This window comes from Orycteropus afer, unplaced genomic scaffold, assembly GCF_000298275.1.
Source record: "Orycteropus afer afer isolate SDZICR_OR568_19922 unplaced genomic scaffold, OryAfe1.0 scaffold00089, whole genome shotgun sequence".
In the NCBI taxonomy this organism is placed as follows: Eukaryota; Metazoa; Chordata; class Mammalia; order Tubulidentata; family Orycteropodidae; genus Orycteropus; species Orycteropus afer.
The window spans coordinates 9,988,427-10,006,398 of record NW_006921676.1 but is presented as its reverse complement, the minus strand read 5'-3'; the positions used below and the strand labels follow the sequence as shown (position 1 = coordinate 10,006,398).

Here is a 17,972-nt window from a genome sequence, read left to right as displayed (position 1 = left end):
CTCTCTCTCTTTCTCTCTCTATAAATATATATATATATATACTTTGCTGGTTTTTGTGTTTCTCTAGAGAACCCCATCCAACACAGGCACTATGCTACCAGAGCTCTTTTAATGATCTATTGTCTCTTTATTGTCTGTTAGTTTGTCAACCTAAAATGAATGTCAGTTCTCTCACAAAGCACTTTTCAAAGGCCATATGTGTTATTTCTTTGAAGTAGCTTATAAGGCACAAGTAGGGATTCAGAACACAATATACCATCTCATGAGATGGTAGGAAATTCCGTAATCATTAGACTAACATTTGAATTCTGTTGCGTTCCAGAATCCTTTGAATTTATGGCCACTGTGCCTTTCAGATCCTAACTTCAAAAGGTTAAAAATGAACTCCAGATACCCAGAATGGCCACATGTGAGTCTCCCCTGCACACATTATTTAAACTCTTCTTGAACCCATTTGGATCTTTAGCCTCACCCACTTAGTTGGTGGTAATGAGTTCTGTATGTCTTCTTCTATTTCTTTGTTTTGATTTCTCAAGTTCCAGGAGAACTGGTATCCTTTGTTCTAAGACAACTTGGTATACAGAGTTTAAAACTCAGAGTATCAAAAAAATTCAGTCTCCAAATTTTAGAGATTTTTAAACCATGTGTTGGTTTATGACATCCTTTGTGATGAGAAAATTTAGGTCCAGTTCTGTTACTTATCACTGCTCTCCAGAAAGGGGCAGAGAGACCTGGATGCTCTGAGTGTGGTGTTTAGAAGCCTTCTGGTCACAGGAGAGTGTGTGCTGGCTGAAGACTCCCACATCCTCCAGCAGTGTGTCCAGTGTGCTCGAATTCCCTCAAAAAAGCGAGCTTTCTTATTAGCCCTTGCCCAACTGGAAATCATAATGTTTTGTTAAAAATGATTCTGGCTTTATGGTGGATATTAATGGGAAAATGATGGTTGCTTTTCAGAGATTTCTCTTTACAGTCGACTTTCTTAAAAGGTGTTTTTGCTAGGAGGTGATGGAGAGCTATTTTTGATGGGAAATTTCCTCAGCACATTTTCTACCAGCCCTGCGCTCAGGGTCACATCTTTTCTCTTCTAGCTAAGTTTTTTCTTTAGAAACCTCTCTGTATCCTGGTCATGTTATCTCATGGGATGGTAGGATTAGGACATCCTACCAGGGCTGAGGAGATGGTTTGGTTTCCTGGTGTTCCCCAGGGACCGGCCTCGTGCTTTCGGCTGGAGCGCTTCCCCAGTGCCAGCTGCTGTGGAGCTGATTCCCACTCATGGCGGCCCCATGTGTGTCAGAGTGGAACCATGCTCTATAGGGTTTTTAATGGCTGAGTTTCTTCTTTTCTTTCTTTTTTTTGGGGGGGAGGTGTATTTATTTTTTCATTGTGCTTTGGGTGCAAATTTGCAGGGCAGAATTTGTTTTACAGTCAACAGTTCATGTACATTTGGTTTCATTCCCTGATTACTATCCCTAACCCTAACCCACTGTCTTTCCCTTCCCTTCCCTGTGACCCCCCACCCCATGCCCTTCTTAGTTATGCACTCCTGTCTGTCCAGCTTTCCCTCCATGTGAATGCTGCCCCTCTGGTGCCCCGTGGCCGATTGCTCCAAGGGATGTATCTCTGTAGAGTAGGTGGGTGCGTTGCCCTTGGTTGGGTGTTCTGCGTGTAAGTCTTTCTACTGTTGAGCTGAGAGCTAGTCCTTCGAAGTGAATCCTATCCCAGGCCTGAAGAATATCCTAGGGCCATAGTCTTGGGGGTCCCACCAGGCTCCATCCGACCAGTAATTCTGGTTCTTACTGTGTTTTGGAGTTTTGTTCCACGTTTTTACTCCTACTGTATCCAGGATCTCCAGTTTTAATCCTTTCTCAAGTAATAGGTATTGGTAGCTGGGCACCATCTAGTTCTTCTGGTCTTGAGATCCATCATATCCTAGGGCTTATTGTTTCCAAATGCCCTTGGTTTTCTTTACTTTTTTTTGCTTCAGATGAGAGGAGACCATTAGTGCATCTTAGATGGCTACTTGAAAGCTTTTAAGACCCCAGTCGCCGCTTACCAAAGTAGGTTGTAGAAAAAGATTTTTATGTATTTCATTGTATGGCTGAGTTTTTGGAAGTAGAGCACTAGGCCCTTCTTCTGAGGTGCCTCAGGGTGGATTTGAATCACCAACCTTTGAGTTAGCAGCCAAGCACATTAACTATTTGCATCATTCAGGGACTTCTCCCCAGTAGAGAAGTTAAATCTTAGAAATGCTGAATGACCTCCATATAATTGGTGGTTGGCACCATGTCTTTTGGCTCCTTCCACTGGAAGGGATCTGGTGCCTCCTTCTGATTATTTATTAAGCCATTTTTAAGACATAAAGAGAGAGGGCAGTGCAAGATGGGAGAAAGACAGCTGAACAGGGGGTCAGGAGAGTGGGTGCAGTTCTTGCTCTGCCTCCTTCTGGCTGTGTGATGTTTAAGGTCCCTGCCGAGTTTCTGGGACTTTGCTTCTGCTCTGTGAAGTATTCTTGGAAGGGTGACTTTAACAGAGAGAGAGAGAAGAAGGGAGGGAAGGAAAGAAGTGTAAGGACAAATACTGAAAAATTAACTGTATTTAAAACTCTAGAGATGAACCTCTAACTGGGTTGGAAGGTCCCAGCATCTGTTCTCTACCTCTGAGCCAGTGTATGACTTCTCATTGTTTCTTCTCCTTGCCACATAAGAGGTAAAATATGATGTGAATAATTGTTCCATGGAGTTGGAAAATAACAATAAGAAACTTATTATCATGTGAGCATGAGAGTATTTACAAACCTAAGATTATGATAGGAATTGCTTTTGGGATCTGCTGCAAATGACCTCTTTAAAGTGTTAAAAAGAAAAGATGTCACCTTGAAGACTAAGGTATATCTGACCCAAACCACAGTATTTTCAATCACCTCATATGAATGTGAAAGCTGGAAAATGAATAAGGAAGACCGAAGAATTGATGAATTTGGATTATGATGTTGGTGAAGAATATTGAATTTACAATGGACTGCCAGAAGAGTGAACAAATCTGTCTAGGAAGAAGTACAGCCAGCATGCTTGTTAGAAGCAAGGATAGAGAAATGTCTCATGTACTTAGAACATGTTATCAGGAGGGACTAGTCCATAGAGAAGGACATCATGCTTGTTAAAGTAGAGGGTCAATAAAAAGGAAGATGACCCTCAATGAGATGGATTGACACAGTGACTGCAACAATGGGCTCAAACGTAGTAATGATTGTGCAGATGGGGTAGGACTAGGCAATGTTTCATTCTGTTGTACATGGGATCACTGTGAGTTGGAGCAGATTTGATGGCACCTAACAACAATGTGATAAGAATGGTTGCCATCTAGGGGAAATGGTTCAGGGCTGTTTTAGAAAATCATGAGTGCTAGCACCTTTGGTGTTGTGTTTGTTACATCCCTAGATGAGAAGTGAATAGAAGAGAGTGCCCTTGATATGGGAGCCCGGTAACTGATGTGAATTATTTGCTTGTGTAGGATAGAGTGCCCTGAAGATAAGAGCCAGAACAACTCTAATGGGAATTATCTGCTCATATTTGCTTGCTCTTGTGTGTAGGAGGGCAATGAATGCCGAATCTCTTTTATTACTTAGGCATTGTGGTGGTTAAGGTTGTTGTCAACTTGACTGGGCCTGGTTGAGTGGCTGGGCAGCGGATGTAGTATTCCTCATGATGAGACTGATAATCAACTCCATGGTGGAATCTACTGTGAGCAGCTGAGTAGCTGCCTCAGGGAATGTGGTCTGCTTCCCGTTTATAAGCAGCAGCTTTGGGAATGGTCTCTAGCTTGTGGCACACTTGAACACTGCATGTAGCCATGTCATTGTTCAGTAGCCTGCCGTGCTCTGCCGACCCTGGGACTTACAATGAACTTGAATTAATGGCCTGCCATGTGGTTTGGTAACATCATGACTGTGTCTTTTTATTTGTCAACCTTGGGCTTGTCAGCCTCAGCAGCCAGCAGCTGTCTGAGAGAAGAAAAGCCTCTAGCTTCAGTGGGCTGGGAGCAGGAGGCAGAGCTGAAGCCCAAGGTTGAGGGGCTTTCACCCAGCCCCTAGAGCCTGGCACTTTGAACTGGGACCTCTAGCCTCCTGAACTGTAAGAGAATAAACTCCTGTTTGTTCAAATCATCCCATTTATGGTATATTCTTGTCAGAGTGGCACTAGGTAACCACAACAGGCATCAAAGGGCATCATTTTTTTTTTGTCTGAATGGTGTATGGAAAATGGAAAATGGAAAATATATATCTTCAAGAGAGCATGAGTGAAAGAAATGACCAGAAAGACAGACCAAAAAAAAAAAAAAAAAGCAAAGAAGACAGGTGCAAGGAAACACTCTTAAGTTTTGAAATACATGCCACTAGACACCCATCTCTGGTTGTCACACATGGCACAAAACTTGATCCTTCTGATTCCAAAGATGACTTCTCACAGGGAGCACTCAGGCTACTCTGTGATGCTAGTGATGTGTGTGTGTGTGTAGGTAGGTGAGTGGGTGTGTCTGTATCTTTTCATATATTTGTTTTTTGACTTAGTCTCTGTTTCTTTGAAGTGAGATGAATATAGTTGCCCTGGCCATCTGGAGGTACTGCCTTTCTCCTTTTCCATAGCTTGGCCTGAAGCTAAGTAGCTGTATGTCTTAAATGAGTCCAAGTCATTTCTGAACTGTCGTGAAAGTAGTGGTAATTAAAGTGGCCAGGGGCATTGGAGTCTCCACCGTCTTGGGCTATAATTTGGTGCATGTGGATGGCCTGTGAGAACAGATGAATTCAGACACTGCCCTGAGCAGGGAGGTGACATGCTTAAGCATTCCCACCCTGCACGCCAGTGGCATGGTCCTGATTCAAAGAAGGTGTGCCCACTCACAGCACCTTCCCCCACCATCCCAGAGCTTCATGCCCCAGGGACCCCACATGCTTCTGCCCTCATGTCTTGTCAGTGATTTTGCTCCTGGCTGGCTGGCTGTCCACAGTTCTTCCAGTGGCATGAACTTAAGATTTATTTAGGCTGCTGGACTTCAGGTGTTGGTTACCATTCCCAGGCCCAGCAGCGTGTTGAAGGGGCACCTGAAGATCACGTGGTGCCAAGGAATAAATAGCAAGGGTGGCACCACAGGTTCTCGGTTAATGTCTTAGGACAGGGAGCTGCGTCCAGCACTCCTTATATTCCATGGGGTGGTGGGAAGGGTGCTACTTGATGTATTCAGTGAAGCTGGCCCTGAGGTTCATCGGATTGGGAGCCTCCTTGCACCACCCGACCTCCTCACTGCAATTTCTTGTACCCTTTCTACCTGAGGGATCTTACTCCTGCTTTCAACTACCTTTTTTGGGGTTTATGGAGCAGGGTAAAGCCTCTCTGTCAGGAATGACAATGTTTGATGAACTCTTTAATGTTTAGTCGATTTAAAGAAAATGTATCAGGACATCCCGATAGGGACAGGAACATCAGAACAGTCTTAACGAAGACAAGAGAATTGGGACTGAAGGCACATGGAAAGAAATGCAAACTGGCTGGATTCAAGGGGTGACAAGAAACCTCGGAGTTAAGGGGAGATTGACTTTTTATAAAGGTAGGGGTAGAGGTCTAGCTACTATTTAAAAATACCAGATAAAAACAATGAAGATGAAAAGCATTGTGCTAATGCTTTTCCACCTGCACAGTGATGTTGATGAGAACAAGAATCAGCTTATGAATCACAATTATTCTTCGTTCAATGAATTATTCCCTGCCCATGCTGTTTGCTGAAATTAAACATCTGTCATCACCTGGAGAAAGTGTTTGGAAACACTTTGTTCCTTTTGGCTTTGTTAGGAAGCACCTACTGTGCAGTTGCAGGAGCGCCTGTTTACTGCACACAGCAGAGTTGGGGAAGGCAGCTTTGCAATATGGAAAAACAACAGATCACATGCTGCAATCAGACAGAAGGAAATGTGAATCCCTGCTCTGCCAGGTGCTAGCTTGTTTGTGGTTTGGGACAGATTTCATTAAATCTGAACGTTAGTTTCCAGATGAAATAGAATGGAGCCTGACTACGTGGTAAGCCAAGTGTTTGTTGTTACTATCATCATAAAAAACATGGAAGTAATAACACCTATTTTGTAAAAATGTTTGTGAGTGTTACATATGGACATAATGTTTGTGAAGCTCTAGTACTGTGTCTGCTATGTAACAGGGACTCAATAGATGATACCAACATTGTCCTTGTGAAATCCTTAAGAAAGGAGTTCTCTGCAGCTTGTACAATTTAAACTAAACTCAGCACATAATCACATTCCTAAGGAGCTCTGCTGGCACAGTGATTAAGCACTCAGCTGCAAACCAGAAGGTTGGCAGATTCTCTCACAGGCATTGCATGGGAGAAAAGACCTGGCAGTCTGCTCCCATTAAAAAAAAAAACAAAAACCAACTCTAAAAACTCACTGCCATCGAAAAAAAAGCAAAGTAGAGAGGTGCAAGGAAGCACTCTTAAGACAAGTTTTGAAATACATTCCACTAGATACCCATCCCTGGTTGTCACACGTGGCACAAACCTTGATCCTTCTGATTCCATTGAGTCGATTCTGATTTATGGCAACTCCCTTTGGGTTTCTGAGGTGGCAAATCTTGATGGAAGTAGATTGCCCAGTCTTCCTTCCACAGAGTGGCTGGTGGGTTTGAACTGCCAACCTTCTGGTTAGCACTCAAATGCCTTGGGCGCTACCTAGAAAACACTGTGGGGTGGTTGTATCTGTTCTGTGGTGTTGCTATGATTTGGAGTTGACTTGATGGCACCTAAAAACAATGATTACATCCCTTAAAAAAAAAAAAAAAAACACAAAGTAATTGCACGTGATGGATTCCAGTGATCTTGGGGATATGAGGAGGAAGATTTTCAGTCTATCCATCCCAGCACACTATTCACTCCTTTTCCAGAAAATTCCCTTTGATGTTATTGTCCTGCCAGTCCTCATGGAGAACTCTGCTTCAGTGACCCCTGCCTGCCTATGTGCCAGTGTCTGTCATTTCTCTACAAAAAAAAAAAAAAATTACCATCCAGTCAATTCTGACTCATAGCAACCCCAATTGGGTTCCCACGGCTGTAAATCTTTGTAGAAGTAGATTGTCTCATTTTTCTCCTGTGGAACAGCTGGTGGGCTTGAACCACTGACATTCTGGTCAGCAGCCAAATGCCTTAATCTCTACCCAGCAGGTTTAACTGTGGGCCAACCCTGAGCTGTACATGCAGACCTAACATTCTGCTTGGCAAACAAGGACTCTCTGGTTTCTAAGATCCAGTCGCCTTTGGGAGAGGGGAGTGGAGACAGGCAGTTAATGATAGATACCTATCTATATCTATAGATGTTGTTGATTTGTTTTTCTCCCATGCTCAGACTGTGCCCTCAGCCTTTAGTGTCAGCCCTGGTCCACGTTTCTGAGTGCTGTGCACTGTTGGCTGAAATGGAATTTTGTTAACAGAGAGCTTTCATATTTCTGTCCATGCCTCTGACTGGAGGTCATGATGACAGTATTTGATCAGTCTGGAGTCAGAATGGGAGGAGAGGAGATGAGAACTAATAGTTTCCCTGGACAATGACTTAGTTTGGTACACTAAATCAAACCAGTGCAAAACAAGTGGACTTGTTAGAGGCTTGTTAGAAGGTGGATGGGCTCCCCTCCTTACCTTCCCCCTTGTGGCAGTTTGCAGGCCAGACAGGTGAAGACCACCAGGAGGGTTTGGGGGCAGACCTGTCATTCAGACACCAGCATGATTGAGTTTCCTTTTGTCAAAAGGTGGTTGCCTTTCTCAAAGGTTTCTGCTTGCTCTTCCATGCTTCATAGTTTATTTATGCACAGTTTGCCCTCAGTTATAACTGAGGTCCCTGGAGGGGCGGGGCAGGGGGCAGACTGTTTAAGCTAGACTCCTGACTTAAAGGTTGGCACCACTCAATGGTGCTGAGGAAGAAACGCCTGACAGTCTGCTTCTGGAAAGAATATGGCTATGAATGAAACACAGTTCTGCTCTAACACACAGGGTCATCATCATGTTGTTGTTAGGTGCTGTCGAGTGGTCTCTGACTCATAGCAACCCCATGCACAGCAGAATGAAACACCACCTGATCCCGCGCCAGCTCCACTATCCTTGTTATACTTGAGCCCATCGCTGCCGCCACTGTGTCAATCCATCTCATTGAGGGCCTTCCCCTCTTTTGTTGACCCTCCACCTTACCAAGCATGACATCCTTTTCCAGGGAATGGTCCCTTCTGATAACATGACCAAAGTAGGTGAGACAAGCCTGGCCATTCTTGCTTCCAAGGAGCATTCCGGCTGCACTTCTTCCAGAACAGATCTGTTAGTTCTTTTAGCAGTCATCATGAGCCAGACTCAATGTTAATTGTTTTTTCGCCCTCACCTTGTGTAGGATTTCTTTTATGTGTATCTTTTGTTTTCTACACAATCCAGTTCAATCACTCAGTTGTCTTCGTGCCACTTACGGGAATCACATATCCTCCTACCTGAAAATGTGTTAGGTTGTGGAACTATGTTGAAAATACTTACTAGGAATTTTCTGCTTATTTCTTTTTCTCCTCTAATTTTCTCTTACAGTACATTGCACATTCATTAGCCTTCCTTTATTTAAAAAAAAAAAAATTTGTATGTGTGTCAAAACTGGCATTAAACTTTTTGTCCTTTTGACTCAATTTTTAAGTTCTGAAATAATCCACAGGCCATGTTGATAATTTTAACTTACTGTATGCATAAATGTGAATTAATTATATGTTACAAACTGAACTCCCAAATAGTCATTGTATTAAATCTTTGTTTTTCGTTTTCTTTGAAGAGTGCTGTGCCTAGCGTGCTGCTCCACAGAGATGTATTATCTTCTTAATCATTAGAGGACCACGTATTATTCTGTGTAATTAACTTGACGTTGTTTTGTTCAGAAATTTAATTCATTCCAGATCTTAGCTTCAGAGCGAGATTTGGATGATGCATAATTTAGAAAATCACAAAAAACTACAACATAAACCTACATCGTTCCCCCTCCCCATTGCCACTTTCTTTAAAATGAAATGAAAAGTGGGGTGGCTTTGTTTTTGGGAATGACAATCTTATGTGCATCTATATTTTTGCAGTATGTGATATTCCTCTGTATGATATATGTGACTACAATGTCTCCAGAGACCAATGCAAGGAACTCGGGTGCTGCTTTTATAAAGGCGTCTGCTATGAAAAGGCAATTCCGAGTAAGTACCTGTGGTCATGCCTGCTCCCCTTACAGTAAACCCTAGGGCAGCTCAGGTCGACAAATGGTTGTTAATGACTCATGTTTTCCAGAGCTTTTTCTTGCTTTCCTTTCCCCAGAGTCTCTATTTGCTGGAAATGCCTCTTTCATTGTTGTCTGGTAAAATTACTCTGCTCAGTGTATTCATTAGTGGGAGCCGGAGGCCTTGGAGAGGGTTTGACCCAGACAGTTTTTGAGTATGGCTTAAAGCACCAAAGAAGTTTCCTTCCTAGATAGGATTAGATTTTATATCAAAGAGGATTAATTAATATCTATCTTTCTTGGAAGATTTTGGTAATTCTTGGTGCCTATAGATGTCTGAGTTTGAATAAACGATGCTACACAAACAAATTGTTTAAAGGAAGGGGTTAGCTACTGGCAGTTGGTTAAGGAGCCTAATCAAAACTGAATTTTCCAGCTAAGGATGCAAGGATAACCCCTACTGGGCATTCTCTGTAGGGTACATAAATATCAGACTTCAAACATCGACCCAATACTATTTGCACACCAGTCACTCAAGTGTGACTCAAGTTGTTCTAGGGGGAACGGTGAGAGCAGGTAGGCACTCATTGGAGAAGCAAGGCACTGGGAAGTTGAGGCTCATTCACCTTCACCAAATAGGGACCACTTCCCCCATCAGTCTTCCAAGGCTTCATAAAGGAAGGACATCCTTAAAAGAACTATAGTATTTCTAATTGCAAAAGATACTCATAGGAAGTGGGAGGGAGAAGGTGTGGAGAAATATAAAACTATAATGCTGTGGTAGTCAAAGGATTTTTTAATTATACTTTCAGGATACATTCTCACATGTTAGAGTTTTGGCCCTCTGTGCCTCTGAAATTTTTAAAATTAGTATTTCCAAACATTCATAAAATTCCACTTGAAAGTTCATGTTCTTCCTTGTCCTGTTGATTGCCCTTTTATAAATGACTGAATGGGGAGGGATAAACAAGTGCATGAAATGAAATACATAGAGGACCTGCCAATACAAGATTACACTCAAGAGGAAAGTGTGCCCCCTGCAGTTCAGAAAAGCTAGGGGCCTGTAGCTGATACAGTATCTACAGCTCCAATGCTCTGGTGGTGTAATGCCTAAGGCATTTGACTGATAACCAGAAGGCTGGTGGTTCAAACCCACCAGCCACTCCTTGGAAGGAAGATTGGGCAATCTGCTTCTGTAGTCATACCGCCTGGGAAAAAACCCAAGGAAGGGTTGCTATGAGTCAGATTCTACTCAGCCTCAGTGAATGAGTGAGATGCTTTGGAAAAAGTTGTTCTGTACTCTTCCTGTTCTAGGCTATGCTTTTCTCTACTCTTTCCACCCTCAATGCTAGACACTTGTGTAATGTGAGTTAAGAGGATTTCAAGGAGCCCTGGTGGCACAGTGTTTAAGCTCATGGCTGCTGCACGAAAGGTCGGCAGTTTGAACCCACGAGCCTCTTTGCGGGAGAAAGATGTGGCAGTTTGTAAAGGTTCCTAATCAAAATCAAATCCCCATCAAGTCCATTCCGACTCACAGCAACTTTATAGTTCAGAGTATAGAACTACCCCACAGGGTTTCCAAGACGGTAAATCTTTAAGGAAATAGACAGCCTGATCGTTCTCCTGCAGAGTCACTTGTAGGTTCAAACTGCAGACATTTCAGTTAGCAGCCAAATGCCTTAACCCCTGTACCACCAGAGCTCCTTTTTGTAAAGATTACAGCCTTGGGAACCATATGAGGCAGTTCTACTCTGTCTTATAGGATTGCTATGTATTGGCATCGACTTGATGGCAATGAGTAATGGGTAGGAGGATTTCTTCTTCCTTTTTTTCTTTATTCTTCTGTACCCCTCACTAGACTAAGTTCTTCATGGACAGCTAGATGCCATGTCTTCCAATTCCTTTCTCACTTCCTGTAATTAGTATGACTTAGAAAACTAAAAAGCATTAGTGACTGATGCGTATTACCAAATATTGACCCACTGGGTCTGCCTGATCCCATAGACTCAAAACCTTAAGCCAGCTTTAAGAAAATGATATATTCTGGGAAAGTGATTCAGGGGGAAAAAAAAAGCAATAAAATGATTTTGGCTTGCTCAAGGTTGGGAGCTCTATCTTGTTTTATGGAGAAGATTTGGCACTTAGTGCAAAAAAAATGACATTTGGCTTCTCCAAAAGAGGCAAATAAGGGGTCACCACTAATACTATATTAATTGCTAGGAGGATTTTATGATTAAAACTTATGTTTCAGATCTTGATTTAGAAGACTTGGGACCAAGCCTTCCTTAGTCTCTAACCTCTGCCTCTGGGAGAACCAACAGCTATAGTATTCTTAATATCCTACACCTTCCCTGTACTAGCAGATAGAAGCAATTAGATTACCTCTTTTTTTAATTATAATTTTTATTGAGATAAAATTCACATATCATAAATCTCACCCTTTTAAAGGACAAAATTTGAGTGTTTTTTGTATACTCACAAAGTTATACAACTATCACCAATATGTAATTCCAGAACATTTTTATCACCCCCAGAAGAAATCTTATATTCATTACTCAATCTTCATTCCATCTTTCTTCCAGTTTCTAGCAACAATTAATATTTTCTGTCTCTATGGATTTTCCTGTTCTGGACATTTCATGTAAATGGAATCATGTACTTTGTGACTGTTACATCTGGCTTCTTTCACTTAGCAAAATATTTTCAAGGTTCATCCACATTGTACCATAGATCAGTACTTCATTACTTTTTATGGCTGGATAATATACCATTGTATGGGTGTACACAGTTTGTTTATCCATTCATCAGTTGATAGACATTTGGATTGTTTCCACTTTTTGGCTATTATGAATGCTGCTGCTGTAAACCTTTGTGTACAAGTTTTGTGTGAACATTTGCTTTCAGTTCCCTTGTGTATATGCTTAGGAGAGGAATTCATGGATCATAATGTTAATTCTATGTTTAACTTTTTGAAGAACTGCCAAACTGTTTTCCAAAGTGGCTGTGCCATTCTACCATTTTATATTTGCAGCAGCAACACACAAGTGTTCCAATTTCTGCACATCCTTGTCAACACTTGTTATAGGCTGTCTTTTATTATAGCCATCCTAGTGAATATGAAATTGTATCTCTATTTCTCTAATGACTAATGATTAAGTATCTTTTCATGTGCTTATTGGTCATTTGTGTATGTTTTCTGGAGAAATGTCTATTCAATTCTTTTGCCCATTTTTAAATTGGTTGCACTGAAGGAATTGGTGAAAAACAAGGCTCTGGGAATTGACGGAATACCCATTGAGATATTTCAACAGATGCCCCACTAGAGGCACTTACTTGGCTATGTCAAGAGATTTGGAAGACAGCTACCTGGCCAAATGACTGGAAGAGATCCATATTTGTATCCATTCCAAAGAAAGGTGATCCCACAGGATGTGAAAATTATTGAACAATGTCATTGATATCACACGCAGGTAAAATCTTACTGAAGATAACTCAAAAATGGTTGGATGAGTATATTGACAGAGAAATGTAAGCTGGATTCAAAAGGGGATGTGGAGTAAGGGATATCATTGCTGATGTCAGATGGATCTTGGCTTAAAACAAAGAATACCAGAAAGATGTTTACTTGTGTTTTATTGACTATACAAAGGCATTCGATTGTGTGGATCATAAAAAATTGTGGATAACATTGATAAGAATGGGAATTCCAAGTACTTAATAGTACTCATGAGGAACCTGTACAAAGACAAGGAGGCTGTTTGAACAGAGCAAGGGGATACTGCATGGTTTAAAATCAGGAAGGGAGTGATCAGGGTTGTATCTTTTCACCATACTCATTCAACTTGTATGCTGAGCAAATAATCCAAGAAGCTGGACTATATGAAGAAGAATGTGGCATTAGGATTGGAGGAAGGGTTATTAACAACCTGCGATATGCAGACAATACAACTTTGCTTGCTGAAAGTGAGGATGACTTAGAGCAGTTACTGATGAGAATTAAAGGCTACAGTCTACAGTATGGATTCCACCTCAACATAAAGAAAACAAAAATCCTCACAACTGGACCAATAAGCAGCATCACAATAAATGGTGAAAAGATTGAAGTTGTCAAAGACTTCTTATTACTTGGTTCTACAATCAACACCACTGGAAGGAGCAATCAAGACATTAGATAACATATTGTGTTGGGCAAATCTGCTGCAAAAGATGTCTTTCAAGGGCTGAGAAGCAAACCTATCTTTTTGAAGACTAAGGTCCGCCTAACCCAAGCCATGGTATGTAAATCACCTCATATGCATATGAGAGCTGGACAATGAATAAGGAAGATTGAAGAAGAGTTGATGCTTTTGAGTTGTGGTGTTGGTGAAGAATGCTGAAAGTACTGTGGACTGCTAAAAGGATTAACAGAGCTGTCCTGGAAGAAGTGCAGCCAGAATGCTCCTTGGAAGTGAGAAAGTCCAGGCTTCGTCTCACCTGCTTTGGTCATGTTGTCATAAGGGGCCATTCTCTGGAGAAGGATGGCATGCTTGGTAAAGTGTAGGGTCAATGAAAGAAGGGAATGCCCTCAATAAGATGGATAGACACTGTGGCTGCAGCAATGGGCTCAGGTATAGGACGGATAGTGAGGCTGGCACAGGACCAGGCAGTGTTTCGTTCTGTTGCACATAAGGTCACTATGAGTCAGAGATGACTCGACGGCACATAACAACAACAAATTTGTTAATTGTCTTTTTATTAGTGAGTTGTGACAACTCTTTATGTATTCTGTGTACTAGACCTTTATCAATATAATAATTTTCAATTTATTTCTCACATTCTATGGGTTATCTTTACAATTTATTAATAATGTCATTTGAAGGACAAAAAATTTTAATTTGACAAGGTCCAGTTTATCTATTTTTAATTTAGTTGTCTGTGCTTTTGGTGTCATATCTGAGAAACCACTGCTTAATCCAAGGTACTACTCAGATGTACCAGTATGTTTTCTTCTCAGAGTTTTATAGTTTTAGCTCTTACATGTATGTCTTTGATCCATTTTGAATTAATTTTTGTATATTGTACAAGGAAGCTATTCAGTTTCATTCTTATGCATGTGGATATCCAGTTGTCTCAACAATTTCTTGAAAAGGTTATCCTTTCCTTGTGGAATTGTCTTGGTGCTCTTGTCAAGAATCAACTGCCCATAAGCATATGGATTTATTTCTGAACTCTCTTTTCAGTTGATGTATATGTCTACACTTTTGCCAGCTCTTTTTAGTATTATAAGGAAAAATCTGCTAGTGATTAATTCTCTCTGTTTTTGTTTATCTGAGTGTATCTCAATTTCTCTACACACTCTTGATTAATGTAGCTTTGTAGTAAGTTTTGAAATTGGGAAGTGTGAGTCCTTCAAATTTGTTTTTCTTTTTCAAGATTGTTTTGACATTCTGGGTCTTTTGAATGGCCATGTGGATTTTAAGATTGTCCATTTCTGCAAAAACAGACAGTTGGGAGTTTGATATGGCTTGCATTAAATCTTTAAATCAATTTGGAGAGTCTTGCCATCTTAACAATATTAAGTCTTTCAATCCGTGAAGTGGGGATATCTTTCCATTTATTTATATATTCTTTATTTTTTTCCATGAAGTTTTATGGTTTTTAGTGTACTACTATTGTACTTCTTTTGTTAAATTTATTCCTAAGTATTTTATCCTTTTTGATGCTATTGTGAATTTTCTTTTTGATGCTTTTGTGAATGGAATTTTTTTTTTTTAAATTTCACTTTCAGACTGTTCATTGGTAGTGTATAGGAATACATTTATATTTTTGTATACTGATCTTTTATCCTGTAACCTTATTGAATTCATTTATTAGCCTTAATAGTTATTTAATTGATTAGATAGATAGATAGGTAGGTAGATAGATAGGAGCTCTGGTGGTGTAGCGCCTAAGGTATTTGACTGCTAACCAGAAGGCTGGTGGTTCAAACCCACCAGACACTCCTTGGAAGGAAAACTGGTCAATCTACTGTAGAGATACTGCCTCAGAAACCCAGTGAGGGGTCACTATGAATCAGATCCAACTTGAGGGCAGTGTCTTGTGTTATATATGTAGATACATATATATAGAGAGATAGGTAGGTAGGTAGGTAGATAGATATCAGTGCTGTTGAGTTGGATCTGACTCATAGCGATCCCTCCTTGGGTTTCCCGGGCGATATCTCTACGGAAGTAGATTGGCCAACCTTCCTTCCCAAGAGTGGCTGGTGGGTTTGAACTGCCAGCCTTCTGGTTAGCAGTCAAATGCCTTAGGCACTCTGCCACCAGAGCGCATGCTCTTTCTCTCTGTCTGTAATATATACGATCACGTTATCTGCAAAGAGATAGTTTTACTTTTCTTGTTATATCTAGATGCCCTATATTTCATTTCTTGCCCAATTACTCTGGCTAGAATCTCCGGTACAATATTGAATACAAGTGGTTAGACTGGATACATTTGTTTCTAATTGTAGAGGGAAGCTCTTAGTGTTTCACTATGAAGTATGATACTAGCGGCAGGTTTGAGATAGATGCTATTTATCAGGTTGGGTAGGTTCCTTTTTCTTCCTAGTTTATTGAGGCTTTTAAAGGGTATTGTATTGGAGCTTTTTGAGTATTTATTTAGTACTTTACTGGTGCTCTTTATTTATCATGCAGGTTTGAGTTACTGCCTGTGTCCTTTCATTTGATCCTGAAATGCTCTTTTTAGTATTATAAGGAAAAATCTGCTAGTGATTAATTCTCTCAGTTTTTGTTTATCTGAGTGTATCTCAATTTCTCCCTTTCAATTTTTTTGTGATTTGGGTGAAAGTTTACAGAGAAAATGCATTCAACAATTTATACACATTTTGTTTTGTGGCATTGAGTGCAATCCCCACAATGTAGTAGCTCTCTTCTCACTTCCTCCCTGTGGTTACCTTTTCTCTGTGTCCTTTCCTATGGATTCCTGCCTTCTAAGCTTCTTCCCTGCACAAATGCTGCCCTTTTGACCCCCCATAGTTGATGTTTCTGTGGAGTGTACCTACTTGGTATAATTGTTAACCTTGTAGGCCTATCTATTGTTTAGCTGGAAGCCATAGGAGTGAGTTCAATTCTAGGCCCGAAGGAAGACAAAGGGCCATAGTTTCTGGAGTTTTATTGAGATCAATAAGCTTGGTCCTTTTTTATGATTTTGAGTTTTGTTCCACATTTTCTTCTGACCCTATCCAGAATCTCCTATTCTGATCCCTTCCAGAGTGGTTGGCAGTGGTAGCTGGCACCATCTAGTTCTTCTGGTCTCAGGGTTATGTAGCTGATTCCCATGGTCCACTAGTCCCTTCTACCAATTGTTTCCATGCATCTTTGATTTTCTCTACTCTTCTTTGCTCTGGATAAGGAGTGACTAATTGTTGCACCTTAGATGGCTGCTCACAGGCTTTTAAGACTTCAGTCACTACTCACCAAAGTAGGATGTAGAACAATGCTGTTGTGTAGTGTGTTATGCCAATTGAGCTGGATATCCCCCATGACCATGGTCCCAAGCCTTTAAGCCCAGGGACTTACTCCTTCAAGGTGTTTGGTTGTAGTTAAGAAGTTCTCATAACTTTCCCCCCTGTTAGCTCTTTTAAATATTTAGACATTTTCATAGCATATACAAATATGTATGTAGAAATATCATCTGCCAAACCTATACATGGTTGTGGGTATACTTCCGTTTACCTACCCATATTTGATCATCTTGCTTGTCTACCTATGTATCTATTTCCTTCATTTTGAAGAATACAGTTACTGTATAAAAAATTCTTGGTTGACAGTCTTTTTCTTTGCTCCTTTAAATATGTCATCCCCTTGCCTTCTGGCCTGTATGGTTTCTGATGAGAAATCCTCTGTTAATCTTAATGAAGGTGTTTTAGACATGATGAGTTGCTTCTCTCATACTACTTTCAAGTACTCTTTGTCTTTTAATATTTTGATTATGATGTGCCTTGGTGTGGATCTTTTTGAATTTATCCTACGTGGAGTTTACTGAGGTTCTTAGAAGTCTAATGTTTTTCGTCAAATTCAGTTAGGTTTTAATCACTGTTTCTTTAAACACCCTTTGTACTTCTGTTCTCTGCCTCTGTTCCTTCTAGGACTCCCATTATTTGTATATTAGTACACTTGATGTTGTCCCAAAGGTCTTTGAGGTTCTGTTCATTTTTTCTTGATTTTGTTTTCTTTCTTTTCATAAGATTGGCTAAACTTAATGAATTTATCTTCAAGTTTTCTGGTTCTTTCTTCTGCTTACTCACTTCTGCTATTGAACACCCTGACTATTTTTTCATTTCAGTTACTATGCTTTTGACTGTAGAATTTCTATTGTAAAAAAAAATTTCTATCTCTTTAATAGATATTCTATATTTGGTGATACAACATTCTGAGATCTAATATTTTCCTTTAGTTCTTTAGACATAGTTTCCTTTAGTTCTTTGAACATATTTAAATAGCAGATTTAAATTCATTGTCTAGTAATTTCAACATCTGGACTTCTTCAGGGACAGTTTCTGTTGACTGCTTTTTTCATATGTGTGGGCCGTATTTTGTTTCTTTGTATGTCCCTTTTTTTTGTTATTGTTCTTAAAAACAGACATTTTAAATAATATAATATGGCAACTCTGGAAATCTGATTCATTCCCCTCAAAAGGGTTTGTTGTCATTAT

The 17,972-nt window shown here is 40.4% G+C and overlaps 1 protein-coding gene across 1 annotated transcript in view; it reads left to right on the top strand.

Annotated features, from left to right (window-relative positions):
- Positions 1-17,972, top strand: part of TEX29 (testis expressed 29) — a 42,562-nt gene that overhangs the window by 13,050 nt on the left and 11,540 nt on the right. The window contains exon 2 of the mRNA XM_007942414.1: positions 9,147-9,257. Within this exon, the coding sequence (XP_007940605.1) occupies positions 9,147-9,257 (111 nt within the window). The remainder of the gene's footprint in view (positions 1-9,146; positions 9,258-17,972) is intronic.